Source organism: Gracilinanus agilis, chromosome 1, assembly GCF_016433145.1.
Source record: "Gracilinanus agilis isolate LMUSP501 chromosome 1, AgileGrace, whole genome shotgun sequence".
Classification (NCBI taxonomy): Eukaryota; Metazoa; Chordata; class Mammalia; order Didelphimorphia; family Didelphidae; genus Gracilinanus; species Gracilinanus agilis.
In genome coordinates, this window is record NC_058130.1 from 62,822,586 (window position 1) to 62,845,114 (window position 22,529).

At 50.9% G+C, this 22,529-nt stretch overlaps 1 protein-coding gene across 4 annotated transcripts in view; it reads right to left on the minus strand.

The window, feature by feature from the left end:
* The window catches only part of TPRA1 (transmembrane protein adipocyte associated 1), a 23,801-nt gene extending 2,946 nt beyond the window's left edge, over window positions 1–20,855 (minus strand). Inside the window, exons 1-11 of one of the 4 annotated variants that reach the window (XM_044668821.1) lie at window positions 20,791–20,855; window positions 13,886–13,974; window positions 11,643–11,892; window positions 8,077–8,204; window positions 6,825–6,957; window positions 2,798–2,884; window positions 2,342–2,414; window positions 2,155–2,234; window positions 777–887; window positions 500–560; window positions 20–122 (exon numbers count right to left, since the gene is read on the minus strand). In XM_044668821.1, coding sequence (XP_044524756.1) covers window positions 20–122; window positions 500–560; window positions 777–887; window positions 2,155–2,234; window positions 2,342–2,414; window positions 2,798–2,884; window positions 6,825–6,957; window positions 8,077–8,186 — 758 coding nt within the window. In that variant the 5' untranslated portion in view covers window positions 8,187–8,204; window positions 11,643–11,892; window positions 13,886–13,974; window positions 20,791–20,855. Of the gene's footprint in view, window positions 1–19; window positions 123–499; window positions 561–776; window positions 888–2,154; window positions 2,235–2,341; window positions 2,415–2,797; window positions 2,885–6,824; window positions 6,958–8,076; window positions 8,205–11,642; window positions 11,893–13,885; window positions 14,174–16,112; window positions 16,439–16,974; window positions 17,210–20,790 lie in introns of those variants that run through there. The other 3 variants (XM_044668955.1, XM_044668892.1, XM_044668757.1) reach the window with 3 other exon arrangements.
* Window positions 20,856–22,529: the final 1,674 nt, after the last annotated feature.

Genomic DNA, 22,529 nt, shown 5'->3' on the forward strand with positions numbered 1-22,529 from the left:
CCCCCTCCCCGCCTCCTACCAGAGGCCCTCGATGATGTCCACGCAGAGCAGGGCACTGCCCAGGCCCTGGACCAGGTTCAGCAGGGCCAGGATCCCCGCATAAATATAGAAGCTCTTCCGGGCTGCAGGGAAGGAGCAGAGCAGAGTTCAAGGCTGACCGCCCCCCCCACCCCCTCCAACCCAGCGGGGAGGGAGGCTTCGCCTCGCTCTGGGGCCTTCACGGGAGGCCGCCGACCTCCTGAGGTGGCCCTGGACAAGTCAAGCGCCCCCAGGCCGAGCGTGGCTCCCTCCTCTCGGCGCAGGCCTGGCTCCAGGACAACCTCAGGGTCCTCCCCAGACGGGAGCCCGCAGCCCTGGTGGGGCGCTTCACAGCCCTCTGGGCTCCCTGCTTTGACTCTCCCCCTCCTGGGGCGGAGGGAATGCGGGCCTCCCAGAAGCCCTGGCCTGGTCCCGCCATTCCCCTCCCTAACCCAGCAGAGCTCCATCCCGGCCTGCTCACAGGGCAGCGAGATCCGGTCCTTCAGAGGCGTCTTGGGGAGGACCACGACGAGCGAGTAGACCTGGAGACACGAACAAAGGCGGGACGGGGCAGGCTGAGGAGGGGGCCCAAGGGGAGGCGCCCCCGGGAGCTCCAGCACCCACAAGCCCTGGGCAGGAGGCCTCACTAAGCCTCGGTGTCCCTCCCCTAGAAACGGGGACCCTAATGGCTGCCTTCACTCTAGCCCAAAGCTTCTATGAGCAAAGGCCAGGGGCCTCCCTCCCCTCTGCCGCCTTACCAGGAAGAAGAAGCAGGAGCTGGCGAGCCAGAAGTGGCGGCCCCCGTGCCCGTAGATGTTGAAGTCATTGGCGGAGAGGTGGGAGTCCGGGTACAGGATCTCCAAGGTCCCCTGTGGGGCGAGAGCAGCGCGGCTCACCCGCTGCCTCCTCCTCCCTCCGGCACACCCGAGCCAGGGGGGGCCTCCTCAGAGGGCGCCTCCGCCAGCCTGGGCCCCGCAGCCTCAGGAGCCCCGCCAGCAGGCCGGCCATCGAGGCCAAAGCACCACCTCGCCTTCTCCCTCCCCCCACACTGACGCCAAGGCTGTAGAGCTGGACGTGGGAACTAGGAGAGGTCTGGGGGCCGCTTCTTTTCCCTCCTTGGCCCCAAGGCCTTCCCCACATCCTGGGGGCTCCCAGGACAGGCCTCTCTTTTGGAAATAAGGGCACATGGAGGGGAAACATGGGAGAAAGAGGAGGCTAAGCTATGGATAATCTGTCAGACACCAAAGTCTGATCCAGAGGCCAAGTCCTTTGTGGCTGAAAATACTTAGGACAAGAAATTGGGAGTTTTTTGTTTTTTAAGTTAGAAAAAAGCCGTGGAGGCAGCTGGTGGATAGAGAGCCAGGCCTAGAGATAGGAGGTCCTAGGTTCAAATCTGGCCTCGGACACTTCCCAGCTGTGTGACCCTGGGCAAGTCACTTGACCCCCATGGCCTACCCTTACCACTCTTCTGCCTTGGAGCCAATACACAGTATTGACTCCAAGACGGAAGGTGAGGGTTTAAAAAAAAAAAGGAAAGAAAAGAAAAAAGCCATTCTGTGACTTTTGGAAGCACTGTATAAATAATGGAGAGAGCGTGTACGTTTCTTACCCGGCTCAGGTTTGCATTTAAGATGTAAAATATCTAAGTCTCTAAATAAAGACATTCGCCATTGTCTAAGTTTTCAAACCTGCAATTCTCATAGGCAGCCCTGTCATACAGGCAGTAATGTTTCTAGTTCCCATCAAGCTAGCCTGTGAGAGGCTCCATCTAGACAACATACCATCTCCCACCGCCAGGTTTTTGCCCACCTCTACAGCAGAACATCCTTAGCTTTTTCAAAGCCCAGTTCAGGTCTTCCTTCCTACAGGATGCCATTCCTGACCCCGCCATTAGCAGTCTTTCCTCTGGCCATTACTTTGTATATATTCTGTATTTACTTCACTGAGTTTGCTGTGTTTACTTGTATTCCTCTCTAAAGCCAATAGAACATCACCGTCAGGAAGGCAGGGCCTAGCTCATGTCTGTCCTTGTACCCCACTTCCTTGCACACAGCAGGTGTTTAATCAATGCTGGCTGCATTGAACAATGTCACTCTTCTTATCTCCGCCCTCCCCACAGAGTCCCGCTCCCTTTACCTGTGTGGCCGAGTAGGCCAGGGACAGCACTGTGGTGATGGCCAGGACGCGCTTGATGCTGGACTTGCTCTCCAGGTGACCTGCAAGAGGACCCAAACGGCCGGTGAGGGCCCCGTCCAGGGGCCAAGCCCAGAAGGGAGTGGGAATGCCCTCCTCCAACCTCCGCCCCCAGAGCCTCCGTCCCTACCGAAGGCGAGACCCAGAATGATCACGCTCAACTCAATAGCCAGAAGGAAGAAGCGCGTGATTTCCCACAGAATCTGAAAAACACGAGAAGCCGAGGAAGAAGGAAGCCCAAGAGTCAGCAGGGCCCAGCGAGGGAGGCCGGGGCCAGGGACTGCGTGAGCCCCCCAGCCTCCTCCCCTCTGCTTGCCCTCTCCCCACCTGCTAGGCCCACTGGCTCCTCACACGTGCACGCACACACACATGCACACACACACACACACACACACACACACACACAAGTACACACACAGGCACACCCAGGCGTGTGCACTCGCAGGCACACAGGCACACATGCAGAGACACAAACACATACAGACACACAGACACACACATGCACCCTCCCTAAACTTCCTGTTTCCACTCCCCCAGACCCAAGATGCACCCCTGCAGCTGGCTCGTCCTTTGAGGCCAGACTTACCTTATCTGCCACAGTGGCTGCATCGGAAGTGCTGACGGTCATGGAGACCACGGCCCGAGCGATGCCCACAAGGGCCACCACAAACACCTGTGAGGAAGGCCACGATGATTAGGGCTGAGGACACCCCGTCCCTGGGCTTCCTCTGACCAAAGCCAGGAGCCAGCCTGGCTGCCTAGAGAGAGTCTGAGCCAGAGGTCTTCCAGCAGCCCTTCCAGAAGGTCAGGGGCCTGGAGAAGCAGGGGCACCCAGAACTGCACCAGCCCTCTGACTTTTCCTCCCTGCCCACTACTACACAGCCCAGGCACCGGAGGGAGCTAAAACCAGGCCTGCCTCAAGGAGTCAAGTAAACACAAGAATGCAAGAAATACACAGACATGCCAAAAACAAGAATGTCCAAGGAGACATTTGTCTGAAAGTTGCTACTTAATAGAACCCAGTGGGGCAAATACAGAAAAGCTTCCCTGTGGAGGGAGTTATTCAAACTTGGGTCATGATTTAGTAGAGTGAAATGCCCTAATGAAGGTGCAAGCACAAGTCCCATCAGGAAACAAAGTTCCACCAAATTTGCCACAAAAAGGAAAAAATTACACTAACATTATATATGAAGTCAGAAGGCCTGGGTTCAAATCCTGACTATCACCTGTGTGACTCGAGAAAAGTAGCTTTAACTTCTATGGGCCTCAGTTTCCACAAATGTAAAATGGAAGAGTTGAACCAGATGGCCTCTACTGTCCCTTCCAGCTCTCAGCTTAGGTTCCAAGGGCCCAGAGTTCAAAGAATCCAGCAGATGGCCTAGGAAAGAGGGCTTCATTTGTTCAAGGCATTATAGTCATGAATGGCACACATTTACTGAGGAAAGGAAATGTGTAAAGTGTTCTTACAGACACTTATCTGGCACAACATAAATCAGGGACTGGGCCAGGGCATTGTAGAAAATGAGCTGGACTTTATAAGCCAGGGAGACCCAAAGTATGCAGGTGCAGGAGTCACTCTGGCCCTAAGTCTACAGGAACTTACTTTGGCTGGGGGAGGGGATAAGGGGTGATGAACACAAGGAGGAAGATTGTCTCCTGCCCTCCAACAGGGGCACTAACAACACTAGAGCGAGAACACGCGCGCGCGCGCGCGCACACACACACACACACACACACACACACACACACACACACACACACACACACACACACACACACACACACTGAAAGGCAGCACAGTAAAGAAGAAGGAGCCTTGGCCTGAGCATCAGGGGGCTTGGGCTCTAGAACTGTCTAGTCCCATCTCTGCCACTCACTTGACCTTACATAAGTCACTTCCCCTCACCAGATCTCAGTTTCCTCATCTGCAAAATGAGGAAATTACTCGTGCTCTTTTTTACCTCATGGACTTGCTATGAAACTCAGGGTAAAATGCTAGAAACATTGATGAAATGCCTACTATGTCACAATGGAGATGGAAAGATGAAAAACATCATCTCAGCCCTAAAGAAGCTTATGGGGATGTATGATGCTCATTATGAATACAAGGAGCAAGTCATGGCTCCTCTCTGAGCCTCGATTTCCTTAGCTGGAAAATGGGGATGCTACTTCTCCCACAATCCTCAGGTTGTTGCAAGGAAGGCACTTGGGAAACTTTGACATAGCAAAGAATGGGAATAACTACTAGAGATGGCAGCAATGCTTCAAAGCCTCTGCTCCCAACACCAAGCAAGGCTGCAAACAGCTTGGCATTTGTCTGCAAGGTTAGTAGACTGACCTTTAAGAATTCCTAAAGCCTTCTGGACCCAGAAAAGTAATGCTGCGCCCAGTGTGGTAAAGCAAAAAGAATCAAGAAGATATATTTAAATCCTTCATCAGACACTTGCCAGCTATGCGACCCTGGGAGTCGTTTACCTTTGCTGAACTTTGATTTCTTCATCTGTAACTTCTAAGGTGCCTTGCAGCTCTGGATCTATGAACCTTATTCTAAGTACACTCACCTACATGCTTCAGCAGTTTAGTGAGAAGGGGCTAATCTCAAGATAATTCAATCCCTATTCAACTGAATTAGGAAGTGGAAATCCTAGGGGAAGAGGATGCCTGGGGTCTGGAGGTTCTGGAAGGAGGGGAGGTCAGTGCTGAAGACTAAGACAAGAGCAGCCTAGAAATGGCTTCCAGAGTGGGCTAAGAATTTTGTGGCTAGTTCTTGAAGGCTCTTGAAGCTCATCCCCCAAGGCACCAACAACTCGCATAATAATGAATTCTACAAAACTGTCATACATGAATGCAATGGAATAGCACTGCACCAGACACACATACAGACAGAAAAGTATTAAGTGCTCGCTATGTTGGGCACTGTGCCAAGAAGATGATCTGAAGATCTCTGAAGATAACAGAGAAGCATAAGGAAACATGAGTTGATGCAGAGTGGAGTAAGCAGAACCAGGAGAACAATATATATGATAAGAGTATAAAGAACCTCTCCCCAAATTAAAACCAAATGCTGCTTATCCACACCAAGCTTGGATGCAAAGGAGGGATAAGAAAATGCAACATCCCCCCACACACACACACCTTGTTTGGTAAGAGGGGAACTATTTGTGTGGAACACTGCATATGTGATCAGTCTCAGCTGATGCACAGGCTAATTGTGCTGAACTAATTGCCTTTTCTCCTTTCTTTCTTCTTTATCCTTTGTTATAAGGGAGAGCTTTCCATGTAGAGGAATGGGAAGAACATAGTGGGAAATGAAGGTAAATGTAAAAACAAAAGGTATCAAAAAATTTTTAATAATTAATTTAAGCAGGATCTGCAATTTCATAGGTCACAATTCATACAATACTCAGCCCAGCCGGGAAGTGCAAGTATTATTACAGTTTGATCTTACTGAGAATGAAACTGAAGGCTGGAGCTTAGCACAGTGCCCAGCACACAGCAAGCATTTAATAAATGTTTACTGAATTGAAGTCCATCCAACAAGGCCCCACAGCAAGGAAGGGAGGAAGATGGGACTCACAACAAATTCAGTGTGCTCTCTGGGGTTGGTATGTGGGTGTGAAGGCCAACTGAGGCGATACCTCCAATCCTTGCTCCCAGCCTGCTGCTCCTGAGCTCATGGATATAGGAAACAACCATTTCATAAGCACTTACTGTGTGTCAGGTACTGTGCTACAGAGCTTAATAAATATTATCTCATTTGATCCTTACAACAACCCTGGAAGGTAGGTGTTACTAGGACACCCATTTTGCAGTTGAGGAAACTGAGACAAATTTAAGTGGCTTGCCCAGGATCACATAGCTAGTTTTTGAGGGTGGATTTGAATTCAGGTCTTCCTGCCTCTGAGAGCTGCCACCAAGAGACTAGAAGGAAATCAGGCCTTAACTCCCCCTCTGGCTCCTATTGGCATCAATCCTCCAAGAGAATCCCATCAAAGCAATAAAGAGGTCTCAGATAACACAGTCTTGACCCCTACCAAAAAGCTAACTCGGGGTCCTAGTCCAGGATCATCCCTCTACCCTTCCTCTCTCCTAGTCTTTAAAAAACAATAGCAAGAAAAGAAGAACTATGGATTCCCAAACTATTATTTGGTGGGAGCAATCCATAGGCCTGTGTGTATATTCTTGTGAGGTCCCAAAGGAAGGGATGCAGAGTTTAGAGATCTCTTACTTCCAGGGTTTAGTGAGGCCCCCCAAGGACTGTCTGCTCTTACAGTCTGCTGAAGCCCATAGTTGTGAAACTGCCCAGACAAGACTTGCAGCCCTGGCAGAGAGGGAGTGGGAAGGAAATAAGCATTTATTATGTGCCGCGGTGTGCCAGGCGGTGTGCCAGGCGCTTTACAAGCATTAGTTCCTTTGATCCTAGTGGGAGGAGATCCAGAGAGGGGTCTGAGTCAAGGAAATCTTCTGAGATTGGCAGGTGAAGTTTAACGTCTTTAAGTCTCAGATTCCTCAACTATAAAACGAGATGGCTGGCCTGGCTGGGTCAGAAGGTCCCTTTTGTGATCTTCTGGCAGTGTTGGGGGGAGGGAGGGAGGGAGAATCCCAGGACTCACCAGGATATAGAAAGTGGTAAAGATGGGGCTGGAGGTGATGCGTATCTTGGCCCGAGCCGATGGCAGCTTCCAGAGCAGGAAAGTGAAGAACAGCACATTGGGGATTAGCAGCAGGAGATCCCAGTACCGAACCCTGAGCCACACGCCAAGACTCAGTTAGGGAGACCTGGGCTACTCCTCCGATCCCCCACCTCCCATCACCATAATGCAGACAGAGCCAGGCCTGCGTCCCACCTGACCCATCCTTGCCCACTGCAGATCCAAGGCTTGAGTCCCTGGTGATGCAGACACCACCAATCCTAGGTCTGGTCCCCCAACATACATTCAGAGCGCCCCTCCTTCAGTCCGGCAGACTCAGACCTAGCTGTACACACACCCATACTGACTAGGTCTGCTCTCCTCTGGGAAAAGACTGAACTTGATCCAGGATCATTCTTAGTGATCCGATTCACAAGTAATTGATCTTGTCCTGCCACTGTTCAAGCCATGGTTTTTTGTTTCTGAACTCAGCTCAGAATTCAGTTGGTTGGCAATGAATTAAGTTTAGGAATCCAGCCGTCCTGCTATGAGTTGTGCTGGCCTTGGAGAATGGATGAGAAGAATGGAGAGGGCCTGATATCTTTAGCCCCCGAACTGTCCCTCAAGGACGTCTGCTTTGCAATCCAAAAATCTGGACTCTAACAACAAAGCCCATCTTAATCTCATTGGAAAAGGAAAAGGGCCACTACTAGCCCCAATGGCCAAACTTCCAACCAATCCTATTGTTCCTTGTGCCTCAATTGGCTACCAACCATAATTTCCTCAATTCGTGATGCTACCAATCTCATAAAATGAGCTGAGTTTTGCTCTGTTCTTTATTCTATGTCTATAAAAGTATCCTGCACCCCCAATGTGGGGTCTTATCGGTGGGTAGCACCTCCATTAATAAAATGTTACTTTCCAAAGAGAGGCCTGCTTCAAGATACCTAATCAGTCACAAATCCTACCAGTCCACCTGCCTACATACATAGACATCAAGGCCCATTCTCTGCCAGATCCTCAGCCTCAGCCTCCTCCACCCTAGAGTCCCAAAGGGTGAGACTCTCTTCAGGCTAAGGCCATCTTGGTCTAAACAAATGCAATGGCTCAAGGAAGGGTGAGGATGGCAGACCGAGCTGGCCCTTGACCCCCAGGGGAGTGCTACAGAGGAGATTACCCACCCCAAACAATGGCCCAGAGACCCCCTTCCCCACTTTTCCTCCGCTCTACTCACCGGGAGGTGCCAATGTCTTCGTAGAGTAGAAGCAAGCACCGGTGTGGGCTGGTGATGTTGGGCAGAGAGGTTGGGGCTGATGTGGCATTGCTACTGTCCCAGGCCACCATCTTGTCTTTCCTCTAGTCCTAGGGACAGACCAAGAGGGGAAGAGATTAACCTCAGAAATGGGTACAAAAGTCTCATCGGCATGCGTGTATCTGAAAGGTGATCTGTCTATAGTTTGCTTTCTCTTGCTTCTTGTCCCACTAGGGGAGTCCAAGGGGGAATAGATGGTCCTTCCCACATTTGGTGGGAGGTGGATATGGAAAATGCCAAATACTGAGGTAGAAGAAGGCCAGTGGTGTGGAGGCAGCAGAGTGGTGAGAAAAAGCCCTGAATTTGATGTCTCAAGGCCCGAGTTCAAATCCTAACTAACTCCACCACCTATGAGGCCTTGGGCAAGTCACTTCCCCTGGGTGGACCTCAGTTTTCTTTGTAAATGAGGTTGTTGGACTAGCCTCAAAAGTTCCTTATAGTTCTAAATCACATGACCTTGATGGAAGAGGAGGAAAATGCTGGGCAGGCAGGATTGAAGAGTAGGGAGACAGAGGAGAATGAGAGCCATTTCAAGTAATGATGGGGCCTATCAGAATGGAAGGAACACAGGAGCTAGGGAGCAGTGGGCAGAGTGCCAGGGCCTGGAGTTGCGGGGTTTGGGGTTCAAATCTGAACTCGGACACTTCCTCGCTGTGTGACCCTGGGCAAGCCATTTAACCCTGGTTGCCTGGCCCTTGTCCTTCTATCTTAGAGTTGTTAAACAAAAAGAAAAAAAGAAGAGTGGAAGGAACAAAGGCAAGGAGATGGGAAAAAATAGAATAGGCTCAAAGAAAATGTCTCTGTTCTCAGGGAGCTTACATTCTCTAGGTTGTGGGAGGAGGAAGGAAGGAATCGAAAAAGTTACACAAAAAAGTAAATACAAAGTAGATACAAAATTATTTCAAGAAAATGGTCACAATGGAGGAGCTCAGGAAAGGCCTCCTGGGCCATGCTCAGACAGAAACTTAAGATTCTAAGAGGCCGAGGTCACAAACTACTTGGGATAAAGGCATGGAGATGGGAGATGCTTTGTCCCAAAAAGAAGAGAGAGTGGACCAAAACTAGAAATGTCTACATGGGATATTTTCTACTGCGACATGGTTTTTTAAGTTTACATAATTCCTGATTATTGGGCTTACCCACTCCAACAGTTCAGCAAATTAAATGGAAACTGAAGCTTGGTGGGAAGTCGTATTTAATTTGTATATTCTGTCAGTTATTTGGACAATGGCCCCCAAATTAAGGAAACTTCTTTTCTAAGTAAAAAACATAAAAGCAGCCCAAAATTTGTTCTGCCACGTGCCTGCCATCACATAAGGCTGAGTTGTTTTGTTTTTTTTTTAAACCCTTGTACTTCGGTGCATTGTCTCATAGGTGGAAGATTGGTAAGGGTGGGCAATGGGGGGTCAAGTGACTTGCCCAGGGTCACACAGCTATAAGGCTGAGTTTTGATGTCTGATAGATCTTCTGTATCCTTCATCTACTTTTCCCTGTATCACCCTTTTCTGTCCCCTCACTTCAAAACAAAAGGGCACATCGGAGAGCTAGATTTTGAAAAAAAGAGAGAAGGATTTTTTTTAAGCATGTAATGACAGGATTTGGGGGCTGGAACAAAACTTCAAGATAAGCCCATCCTTAAAAGACTCACCCAAGGTCACACAGCAAGTTAGGGGCTAAGCCATGGGCCAGGGTCCCAAATCCAGGGCTCCTGATGGTGAGTCCAGCTCTGGGAAAGGGCCTGGTGCTCTCCCCCCACTCCCATAACTCTGTTACCGATAAGTACAATCAGAGAAAGGTCAGAGGGCGGGGTGGGAAGAGATAAGGCAAAGAGGGGACAGAGATGCTGGCCGGGAGATCCAGCCTCAGACCCTTACTAGCTGAGTGACCCTGGCCAAGTCCCTTCACTGCTCTTTGCCTCCGTTTCCTCACCTCTAAAATGGAGATAATAATAGCACCTACCTCCCAGGGTGGTTGTGAGATCAAACTGAGATATTTGTGAAGCGCTTTGCAAACCTTAAAGCATGATGTCAATGTCAATTATAGCTATTAAGAAGAGATAGAAGGGCAGCTGGGTGGCTCAGTGGATGGAGAGCCAGGCCTAGAGACAGGAGGTCCTGGACTCAAATCTGGCCTCGGACACTTCCCAGCTGTGTGACCCTGGGTGAGTCACTTAACCCTGTGGGTAGCCCTTACCAGTCTCCTGCCTCGGAACTAATACACCACACTGATTCTATGTGGAAGGGAAGGGTTTAAAAACAAAAAGGAGACAGAAGAGCCTGTGAGAGGCGAGCCTTGAGTCAGAGCCGAAGGGCCTGGAAGGCCAGGAAGATGCGCTTAGCACGAGGAGAGCCCAGGCCAGTGAGCTGACGGCCGTGAGGCTCTGACGGGGAAATGGAGGCACAGGAGGGTGAAAGAGCAGAAGTGGGAGCCTCTGAGGGCAGGCCCAGCCCCCACCCCACCCCCAGGAGGAGTCTGGCCGTCCGGCCTCAGGACAGAAGGCGAGCTGGCCCCAGGACGGTCCAGGGGAAGACCCCAAGCCCAGGCCATAGCACAGACTGGACAGAAGGCTCCATCGGCCCATTCAAGTTCACTCCAATGAAGCATCCCCGGGCGCTGCTCCCTGCGGGGCCAAGGAGAAGCCATGGGCTTTCCGGAACTCTGGCCCGGCAGCAGAGCTGTCAGGCTGGGCTCGAGGAAGGAGGGCGAGCGGGACTTTAATGAACCTCCAGGCAGACAGATGTGGACTAAGAACGAAGATGAGGAGGGAGGGAGAGAGAAGCCTGGACGTGGCTCAACGACTCATCTGGGTAGGAAAAAGATAGAGCGCCGGCCGGGGACGTGAGAGGCCCCGAAGGGGACCAAGAGGGAGAAACGGAGAGGCCGGACGGGGCTCATCTCCGTCTCCATCAGACGGACACCAGCTCCCGGCCTGCGCGGATTCAAGGACGATATAAAAATGCAACAAAGCAGAGAATATGAACAGGTGGTTCTCTGAGGGTCCATGAAGCCTGCCACGGCCCTCGATTTTACAGGCGGGGAAACTGAGAGCCGAGACGCTGTGGCTGGCCGGATCTCCTGAAGCCCTCTCCGGGGCTCTTCCTGGAGGCCTTTGTCTAGGAGCTCCAGGCAGGCCGGACGGGTGCGGCTTCCAGGACTAGGCTGGGCAGCCGGGTGGGCTCAGGCACGAGCAACAGTGAGCCGGCACACAATTTAGTCAGAGAACCAGAACTGTGTGTGTGTGTTGGGGGGGGGGGGGGGGGCAGAGAAGTATGTTTGTTTACTAAGGAGGGAGCGAGCAGGAGGGGACAAGGAGAGGCCTGGAAGGAAGGCCGCAGGTCGGGTATCCAGGCAGGGGAGATGGAGGGCCGGGTCAGAGGGCCGTCAGGAGGGACTCTGTGGGCAGGACAGGCCCGTCCCATGAGCCTAGCAGGCGGAAGTCAGGCCGTAAAGGCCTTTCCCGGCCGGGTGGAAGAGTGTGTTTTACTTACAGGGAGTCACCCGGCCGGCCAGCCTGAGCCCAGACTGCCGGGCCACTGGCCGGGCCCAACTTCTCCTCCAGGTCTCCGCAGGAGGCTGCTGGCTGCTGCTCTCGGGGAGGACGGACGCTCTGCAGCTCGGCTGTAGATCGGTGAGCGGACGGCTCTGTCTGCCCCCGGCCCAGGGAAAAGGGGCTGGAAGGACTCCGGGCGTCCCGACTATCCACGGTCACGTCAGCTCCTGCTCCCCCTTCAGCGTCATCTGAAAAAGGAGGATAACGTTCTGCGGACCAAGGGCGGCTGGGTGGCTCAGTGGATGGAGAGTCAGGCCTAGAGAGGGAGGTCCTGGGTTCAAGTCTGGCCTCAGACACTTCCCAGCTGGGTGACCCTGGGCAAGTCACTTCACTGCTGCTCACCTCCGTTTCCCCACTATAAAAATGGGTATAATAATAGCACTTCCCTCCCAGAGCTTTTGTGAAGATCAAATGCTGTTTGTAAAGTGCTTTGCCAACCTAAAAGCGTTTTAAACACGTGAGCCACGACAATGACCACGGCTAAATTAGAGGGTGCAGGGCCGAGCCTCAAACACCGCCTGCCGGGGGGCCGGGAGGTCACCCTCCTCTCTGGTAACTTGGACACGCTCCCTAGTTCAATGTCGCCATTGCTCGGCACCGAGTCTGCCGTTTCCGGGTGTGATTCTCCTGGACAGACAGAGCTCGAGTGCCCCTGGCCGGGCTCCTGAGCCTCGAGAGCCGCCTGGGGAGCTCCGGCCCCCACGATGGCCAGCAGGAAAGAGGAGTGAAGGGGGCCAAGCGCTGGGCCCCATCTCCGGCGCTCACGGAAGAGGCTTACCGCTGGGGAGGAGGAGAGTCCTCAGCAGAGAGGGGCTGAGGAGCCGGGAGGGAAAGGATCAATGGCTCAGCCTTGCTGGGCACCTTGAGAGCTCCGGGGGCCACAGACACTTGTTCTCTCTCAGCGGAGGCCCGGAGCATCGTGACTTGCCCAAGGTCTCCCTGACAGTAAGCCACAGAGCAGCAAGTATTCCACAAGCATCATGAATGACCTACAAAGAGCCTTCAGTCTAAGGGAGGTGTTAGCAAATACAAATGTAGACAAAGGAATGCTGAGGCCGTGGGCTGGGAGGGCAGCCCTAAATGCAGAGGCCCTGCAGGAGGGAGGCTTGAGCAGAGCCACAAATGAGGCCAAGGGAAGGAGGCAGGGCCCTGCACGGGGAGGGGGCTCTGGGGCCCAGGAGCCGAGGGGGAGGTCACCAAGGGGCAGCCCTGGAGCCTGGGCTTGGGCGCCATCTCTGACCTCCTGGCCTCAGTTTCCCTTCGCCATCTGGCATGGGAATCCTATGTAGGTGAGAGCCGGCTACAGAGATCACCTGTCCCAGCTCCAGGTGTTCACAACAAAGCCCATAAAGGCTCAGAAATGACCTGTTCGGGGCACACCTAATTATGGCCTCCAGGGCCAGCTTCCCGGCACACTCTGTGGGAAAGGCCCGGAACCGAAGGGCCCCCATGACGGGCCTCCCGGGCCACCTGCCACGCTCTCCCCCAAAGCCCCAGCCCACAGGGTGCCCGTGGCAGGGGCAGACTTGGAGCCAGTAAGCTCAGGGTTCAAATTCTGCCCCAGACACTTCTTGGCTGGGTTCCTCTCCCAGGGCTCCGGCATCTTCTGCAGAACCGGGACCAGCCCTGCCTGAGCTCCACCGCATGCTACAGAGGTCAGCTCTGTGACTGCAATGAGAAGGGGGGCTCCGGAAGAAGTCACCCCCCAGGCTACGCCTCAGCTTCTTCCTCTGTAAAACAGGCGTCCTGGGAGGGCAGAATAATACGGTGGGCCTGGCAGCATTTGGGGGCTCCCAGGCCGGACGGAGCTCTTCCATTACGGGCCTCCCTGCCTGAGGCTTTCCAAGGAGAAAGAAGGAGCCGTAAGAGGCCTTCAAGGCACACAACACACTGGGGGGGAGCGGCCCGAGGGAGCCCTGGCAGGCCGGGCAGGCCGAGGGAGCCTCTGCCTTTGGGCCTTAGCCGCAGACGGCCCCAAGTCGGCTCCCCGATCTAAGGGCGCCGGCCTGGCCCGGGCCTGAGGAGCAGGAAGTGCCCGGGACTCCGAGGACAAGTAAGCGCCGGGGGGCCTGGTCTGGTCACCTGCTCTAGCGGCTCGTGACCACCGGGCCAGGCACCGGGCGGCAGGGGGAAGGGTCAGCCCACCCCCAAGGATGCTGGCCGTGCCCTGCCCCCCAGCACCTGCAATGTCGGGGTCCACGTGCACGCTGCAATCTCTCCTGCCGGGTCTTCATCTGAATGCCAATCCCCCAAGAGACGAAGGCGGGCTTCTGGAAAGGAGAAGAGAAGTGCCAGGCCCTCGGGGTGAAGGGCCAGATGCGGGGTGAAGTCAGCCCTGTGGATTGGGGGGGGTGAGGGAGAGGGGCGGGCTGCATTGCAAACACCTTTAGAAGGGCCCGAAGGTGGCAGCTAAGTGGTTCAGTGGATGGAGAGCCAGGCCTAGACAGGAGGACCTGGGTTCAAATCTAGCTTCAGATCCTTCCCTGCTGTGTGACCCTGGGCAAGTCACTTCACCCCCATTGTCTAGCCCTGACTGCTCTTCTGCCTTAGAACCAAGACACAGTATTGATTCTGAGACAAATGGGAAGGGTTTAAAATTAAAAAGTGGCGGTTAGTCTTGGTCCCGGCCCATAAGTCTATGCTGAAGCAGTCGGGCCAGAACAGAGAAAGGGAGGCCACCTCCCCACAGCCGCAGCACAGGGGTCCCCCTACCACATTGACAAGCAGGGACCCCCCAGACAGAAAGTCACTTATTCCTCTCAGAAGCTGGCTCTCCACGCCCAATAGAAGGCCCCCAGAAGAGCCCCAGGACCGCACAGTCCCCTCCCATCACCAAGCTGCCTCGCAAGGGGAGGCTGACCCTGGTGGGGACCTCCACACCTCCTCCGGGGGCAGCAAGAGGCCTCCTCGCGCTGTGGGGGAACAAAGAAGCCCGCAGCCAGCTGCAGAGTCGGGAGAATCAGATTTCCAGAGCACAGGCCGGCCAAATTGGCCCGGGCCCAGCTCCACAGGTGCCCGCCATTTTGCTATTTGCAGAGGCTCGGGGTGTTTCTGCATCAACATCCATTAATGCCAAGGAGGCCCCAGGCCTAAAAGAGATCTTCCAGACAGGCTAGGCCAGGGGGTCCTAACCCAGAGTCTGGGAACCCTGTTTGGATTTGTTTTAACCCTTCTGGTTTACAATACTAAGCATCCGTTCCAAGGCAGAAGAGCAGGAAGGACTAGGCAATGAAGGTGAAGGGACTCACCCAGGGTCACACAGCTAGGAAATATCTGAAACTAGATTTGAACCCAGAACCACCTCTCTCTGGGCCTGGTGCTCTATCCGATGAGTCACCTAGCTGCCCTTCTAGATAACTTTTTAAAAATATTTTGCCAACTGTACCTCAACATAAACAGTTTCTTTGGAGTCCACTGTATTTTATTTAGAAACAGGTTTCTGAGAAGAGCTCCACGGGCATCGCCACTGTGACCAGCGGGTCACTGACACAAAAAGCTGAGGAGCTTCGCTGATGAGGAAACTAAGACTCCAAGAAGGGAAACAACCAGCCCAGGAAGACCCAAAATCCAGGTCCTGTGACTCCCAGGCCAGCTGCTGCCCCCCACTGGAGAGAGGCCACTGGCCGCGTCCCCCTGTGGCTGATTCTTTGAACTTTTTTTAATTCTTGGGCTTTCCCACGGCACGCTACAAAGAAATGTACCCTCTGGTTTGCCCCTAAAACAAACACCCTCCTGAGGGCTTTCAGAGTGGGGCCAAAAGGGTGACGGGGGGCGGCTGAGGGGAGACCCAATCAGGAGGGGAGACAGAGCCGTTTCGTAAAGACCTTGTAAAAGGTAACCGTGCCCAGGCTCAGGGATTCCCCCAATCCATCCCTTCGTTTGCTCTCCTTTGCCGACAGAAACGTAAGGCTGGTGGAGGTCTGCTAAGTTCCTGATAAAGAAAGGCCAGGGGAGCAGGGGACGGACCGGAGCTGTAGCCAGGAGGGAGCTCCCGAGGTCTCCTTGGAAAGGGGGCGCTGCCAGAGCTCACTGGGCTTTGGGGATCAAGAAAAAGCCGGGCCTCCCCGATCGCTCCCATTAAATAGCCGTAGAAAGGAGACCAGGAGAAAATGACAGTGTGTTGACTAACATCTCCTGCAGGGGGTGGAAAAGCAAAGAAATCCTACAAATTAAATCAACAAAGTCTTGGCTACTCTATGACTTCAATACACAGAAGGAAAGAAATGGTAAGAGTGAAAAACAATAGAAAATATGAAGAACAAGGAGAGAGAGAGCCGATTCATGCCTGTTGTACACCATGAGTACTTTGTAGGGGAAAAGAATCTGGGAGTTCTAGAAACATCGAATGCCAAATAAATGCTGAAACAGATGCGGGATGTCATTGGCTCAGGAGTCCCCCCCACCGTACCATTCTGAGCCCTCCGGGGCCTGGCTGGGCTGGGCCAGAAGCTTGCCGTGAGGGGGTCCCTGCGTGCTGGGGGCCTCGCCGGGCTTCTCCTGGTTTTTCCAGTTATTGGTGGAGGGCCGCAGCTGTCTACCTTCCTTCATGCCATAGGATCAGTTACTCTCCTGAGGGTTCCTCACTGGCTCCCCTTCCCAGCCTGCTCACACTCATCTCGGGCCTCTCCGCCGGCCTCTGCGCCAGACTCATTGCAATTCTCCATACATCTCCATGTCAGGTAGCAACGCTAGCAGCATACAACATTAAAAAGGTGGGCCTTTGGGGCAGCTGGGTAGCTCAGTGGAGTGAGAGCCAGGCCTAGAGACAGGAGGTCCTAGGTTCAAATCCGGCCTCAGACACTTCCCAGCTGTGTGACCCTGGGCAAGTCACTTGACCCCCATTGCCTACCCTTACCAATCTTCCACCTAAAAGTCAATACACAGAAGTTAAGGGTTTAAAAAATTAAAAAAAAAAAAACAAAACAAAAGGTGGGCCTTTGCTTCCATGAGGAGACGGGTCAGAAAGAGCTTTGCAGCGTCCTGAAAGCCTTCCAGCCCTCTATCCTCCGGCTTCTTGTTCAGTTTTGGGCTCAATTTACCATCCATCTGGGCTTTGTGTCCTAAATCTATAATGATGGACAAGCTCTCTGGAGGGTCCATCCAAATGCAAACTGAAACCCTTCATCCACATGGTCTTTCCTGTGTGGATGGTTAGGAACAAACGCTTTTGAGCCAACTGTGCCTCTCTTCCGGGGTCTGCAGTGTTCTAGGTTTAATGTAATCAGGAAAACATCATCAACAACCAGAAGGATCCAGACGACTGTACCTACCTCTGGAATTTCCTCTTTGACCTGGCTTCTCACTGGATCTCCACCATCTGCCTTTGGCAAGCATACAGCTCCTTGTTTTATACTTCATTAACGTTTATGATGAGAGAGGCTCATTGAACAGGAAGGAAAGGGAGGAACAAGCCATTTATAAAGCCTCTCCTCTATGCCAGGACCTGGGCTAAGTATTTTTAAAATATTATCTCATTTAATTCTCACAACAATCCTGGGAAGTAAGTGCTAGTATTATCTCTACTTTTGCAGATGAAAAAACGGAGGCCAAGATTAACTGACTTGCTCAAGGTACATAACTAATAAGCACCTGAGACCAAATCTGAACTCAGGAGCTCTTTCTCCACTGTCCCACCTACATGTCTCAAATAAGGTTGTTTCTATTCTGTCTTCCATGGAATCTTCAGCTTTTGATACGTGGCTGGGAGAAAGGCGCATTGTTGAAAAAGGATCCATAAGACTGTGTTTTGTTCCACCAATTCAAACGCCTTTCGCAATCGATAACTACTAAGTACAATGAGATCTCATGTTCTGTACATCTTTCAATTAACTGCGAAATGGTAACAATGTGGTCCATGGGTAAATATTGCTTGCCAAAGTCAACAATGGCATTTAGAACTAAAGAGATGAAGAAGGCAGCTAGATTGGATGAAGTGGATGTAGAAAAGATCCAAGCAAGAGGGGACTCAACTGAAAGAACCCTGAAGGGTCACTATGCAGTGTTTGAAGGAAGGAGAGACAAATATGGAAAAATCTTAGACCTCCATTAACCTACATCTACCACAATTTGTAAAAAGCATTCCCTAATCAATAGGTACCCACATTTATCTAGTTTTTTGCTACCACAAAAACCTATTTTGAGTATTTTCGGCAAATACAGGACCTTTTTGCCTTTGACTTTCTCAGGAGAAATGCCCATGAGTGTGATTGTTGGGTCAAAGGGGACGAATAGTTTAGCAACTTTTCTTACATATTTCCAATTTGTTTTACAGAAAGATTGGACCGATTCCCAACACCCTTAATGGAGAATGTCTTCTCATAGCCCTCCAGCACAGATTATTTCCATCTTTATCATCTTTATTAATCTGAGAGGAGTTAAGTGAAGCCTCAGATTTGTTTTAATTTATGATAATTTTAAACAATTTTCCATGTGGTTACTGATGGGTTATATTTCTTCTTTTCAAAACTGTTTCTTGGTGCTCTTTGTTCACCTACCCATTAGTTACATGTTAATCATAAATTAGTGTTAATTCTCCACATTTAAATAGCAGATTATTCTAAAATTTTTATTTTATTTTTTATTTTATTTTTTTATTTTATTTAAAGAAATCTTTTTAGATTCTAAATTATTCATTTCATTCATGAAAAATATTTTAAGTTTATGTAGCATTATCTATTTTATGTTCAATTATCTCCTTTACCTCTCATTTAATAATTTTATCTGGGGCAGCTAGATGGCTCAGTGGATAGAGCCAAGCCTAGAGACAAGAGGTTCTGGGTTCAAATTTGACTTCTGATACTTTTTAGCTGTGTGACACTGGGCAAGTCACTTAACTCCAATTGCCTAGCCCTTACTGTTCTTCTGCCTTGGAACCAATTCTAAGACAGAAGGTATGGATTTTTTTTTTTTTAAATAATTTTATCGGGGGCAGCTGGGAGGCTCAGTGGATTGAGAGTCAGGCCCAGAGACAAGAGGTCCTGGGTTCAAATTCAGCCTCAGACACTTCCTAGCTGTGTGACCCTGGGCAAGTCACTTAACCCCCATTGCCTAGCTCTTACCACTCTTCTCCCTTAGAACCAATAGCCAGTAAAAAAATTTTTTTAAATAATAATAATAATTTTATCCCTAGTTTTAGCTTTGTAAGGTTCCTTCTAATTTTGCTTTTTTTTCTAATGGAACCTTCTTATATTTAGGTCATATATCCATTTGGAGGTTGTGATATCAACATGTATATACACAAATGTATATATATATGTGCATGTGGTATATACATGTTTGACCACATCTACATTTGTGCATAGTTTATATGTACACATATATAGTACATATCATGTATATATACATATATACAAATACGGTAGATGTGATCTAGTCCTATTTTCTGACAAGCTGCTCTCTGTTTTCCTAGCAGCTCCTATAAAACTAAGGAAGGGTCTTCCCCCAGAAGCTTGAGGTTGGATATTTATAAAACACTAGGCTAATGTGTTCAAGTACTTTTAGTTCTTACTTGTTCCACTGATCTACTTTTCTATTTTTTTAAACCAGTACCAAACTGCCTTGATGACTATGATTTGTTAGTATGATTTGAGACCCTGTAAAAATCCCCTTCACTCCTTCATCTTTTCTCATCATTTACTTATAATTATTTTATCTAAATCTATGAATAGCACTTTGGGGCTACTGGTTGGCATAGTATTCAGAGCCCAGGTGCTCAATGTTTATATTTAGGCAGCACACTCATTTTTATTATATTGGCGTGGCCTACCTATGTGCAATGAATCTCTTTCCAGTTCCATAAGTCTCCCTTTGTTTTGGCAAAGAGCACATGGGAAACATTTATTAAAATGTTACATGTGTCTCAAAAGGTTAATTCCCAGGTGGTCTTAGGCAGGTTGTGGAGAGTCTGAATGGAATTTTTCAAACTCTTCTTCCTGAGTTCTTTTGGTGATATACAGAAAGGCTGATAAGGTCCAAGGGTGCTACCAGAGATGTGGAATTTAATGATGGGGCCAGGGCTGCTTAGTGAAATGTAGAAGAAGTGGGCGGGAAGGAGGCAGGGGCTGTAATCTAGTCAGCTACAACAGGCTCAGAGATAGACTCTCTTACCAGCTGTGAAAGGGAAGGAGGAAGTTTAAGGATCATACATTGCAAACTGAAAGAGCTTGGTGGACAGCTAGTCCAACTCCCTCATTTTACTGAGGTTAGGCATCTTGCCCAGTCATGCAAGGAGTATCATAAATAGGATCTGAATCTGGGTCCTTTAGAGCCAGTGATCTTCCTGCTATATATATGCCACACTGCCCTGCATGGTTCTCCAACCAGCTGGCTTTCTCCAGGTGGAGGGGGGGGGGGGGGGGGTAGAGGTGTGACAAAGGGAGGGCTTGGGTGTCTCTTCAGACATAACAGGGAGAGGTGGGAGGGTTGGCTCTCTCCAAAAGTGATAAAGGAGGGAGGAGGCTCTCTATGCAGAGGTAAGTAGGGGGGGAGGGGGGAATCTCTTTCTTCAGATGTGTCTGGGGTGGGCACTTTCTCTAAATGGGACAGGGGGCTGGCACTCCCCAGATGTGACAAGAGGTGGATAGCTCTGGGAAAATCTCTCCAGATGTGATAGGGAGGGGGAAGGCTCTCTAGATGGGACAAGGTGAAGGGTTGTCTCTACGGATGTGACATGAGGAGGGGGGTTGTCTCTCCAGATGGGACGTTTGATTCTCTCCTGATATGAGGGGGGGCAGCTCTTTACAGATGTGACATGGGGGGGTTGTCTCTCCAGATGGGGGGTTTGATTCTCTCCAGATGTGAGGGGGGTGGGGGGTTGCTCCCCATCCAGTTGTGATAAAGGGGGGTTGGCTCTCTTCAGATGTCACATGAAAGGGCTGGTTCTCCCCAGATATTTTTTGTGGGGGGGAAGAGGCTTCCCTCTCTAGCTGTGACAGGAAGGGAGCAGACGTCCCCGCACCCAGCTGTGACAAAGAGGGGGTAGCAGGTTCTCTATCCAGCTGTGGCCCTGGGTTGGGGGCAGCCTCTCCACCTCCCTGATGCAGGTATGGCCCAGGGGTAGAGGGGCAGGGGCTGGGACTGCTCCTTACCTGAACTCCCTGGATCCGTAGCCGCTCAGAGCCCTGCTTCCGGGCGGTCCATCAGCCGCGCCGCGCCGCCCCGCTCCGCTCCGACGCCCTCACAGGCCCAGCTCCTCTGGAACCTCCAGCTCTTCGGATCCCGAGGACGCGGAGGAGAGAAGGGGGAAGGGAGGGGGAGGACGAACGAACGGCTGGGTCCGCGCAGGGCAGGGATCGTCGCCAAAGAGCCTCACCTCGCGGGCACCGAAACGCGGAAGTTGTGGAAGGGGAAAGGAGGCGGGTCTGCCTCTCCTGAACTCCCCGTGGCTGGTCAGGGGAAAAGCCTACGTACAGTCCGCGAAGGGGAGGGGAATTGTGGGGGTGGGAGGAAAAAAAAATCTCTCAGATAAACTGGGACTAGGAATTTATCCGTCATCCCAAAGTGCAAGGTCCTGCCCCACCTCTCCATCACAGAGTAGCCAATAGGGATGAAGCACTCTGAGGTCTAGGCTTAAAAGAGAAAGTAAATATCAGAAGGAACCAATAGGAGCCGCCAGGGGCGGGACGGGCTAGTTCTGTTCTTAAAGAGACAGTTCTAGGTTCTCTCTCCAGAAAGACCATCCTGCTCCCTGGTAGCACCTAGCTATGCCACTCCACTTCACCCCTTCTGGGAGCTGGGTCTTGTGAGTCGGTCCATTAGCACTGAAAGGGATCTCAGTAGTGGTCAGATCCAACCCCTTTATAGTACTGACAAAGAACCTAAGACACTAAGAGAGGTGGGGAACCCGGATTTTGAACCCAGGTCTTCTGAGTCCCGAAGTGACATGCTTTCCCTGGGATCGCCATGTGCCACTTCTTTTGGTTGGTTATTTTTTACAATATTTTTTAAATATTAAATAAACCCTTATTTAGGAAGTCCCCTTGCCTTCCCCCACTACTGGGGAAGGAAAGCAATATGATGTCCATATACACCATATACAGACACATAGGGAAAAGAGTGTTTCAATCTATACTCAGAATCCAGCAGTTTTCTCTCTGGAAGTGGTTAGAACTTTTCATTAAAAATCCTTAAGAATCATTTTTGGACAGGGACAGCTGAGTGGCTCAATAGATCAAAGAGCCAGGCATAAAGCTAGGAGGTCCTGGTTCAAATGTGACCTCAGGCACTTCCTAGCTTCCTGACCTGGGCAAGTCACTTAAACCCTGAAGACTCTTCTACCTTGGAACCAATATCACAGCATTGATTCTAAGACGGAAGATAAAGGTTAAAAAAATTTTGTTTTGAATCATTGTCTTGATCAGTAGTTAAATCTTTCCACTGCTCATCCCACAATATTGCTGTTGCTGAGTTCAATATTCTCCTGGTTCTGCTCACTTCACTTGGCATCAGTTCATACATGTTATCCTGGGTTTTTCTGACACCATCTTGCTCCCCATTTTTTGTAGTACAATAGTATTCCATTACAGTCGTAGGCCACAACTTGTTCAGCCATTCCACAATGGATAGGGATCCCCTCAATTTCCAATTCTTCACTACCACAAAAAGAGCAACTAGAAGTATTTTCAGTTTGCCATTTCTAGCAGATATGGCCCAGTGAGAATTAACTTAGAGTGCCTGTCTCCAAGAACCAGAACTTCCCTTTGGGCACTCACTGCACTTTTATTTTTCCTTATAAGAGCATAGAATAATTGGATTTCAGAATTGAAAGGAACCTCAGAGGACTCATAGGAGACAGCATGCTATTGAAGAAAGGAGTTTATAGGATTTA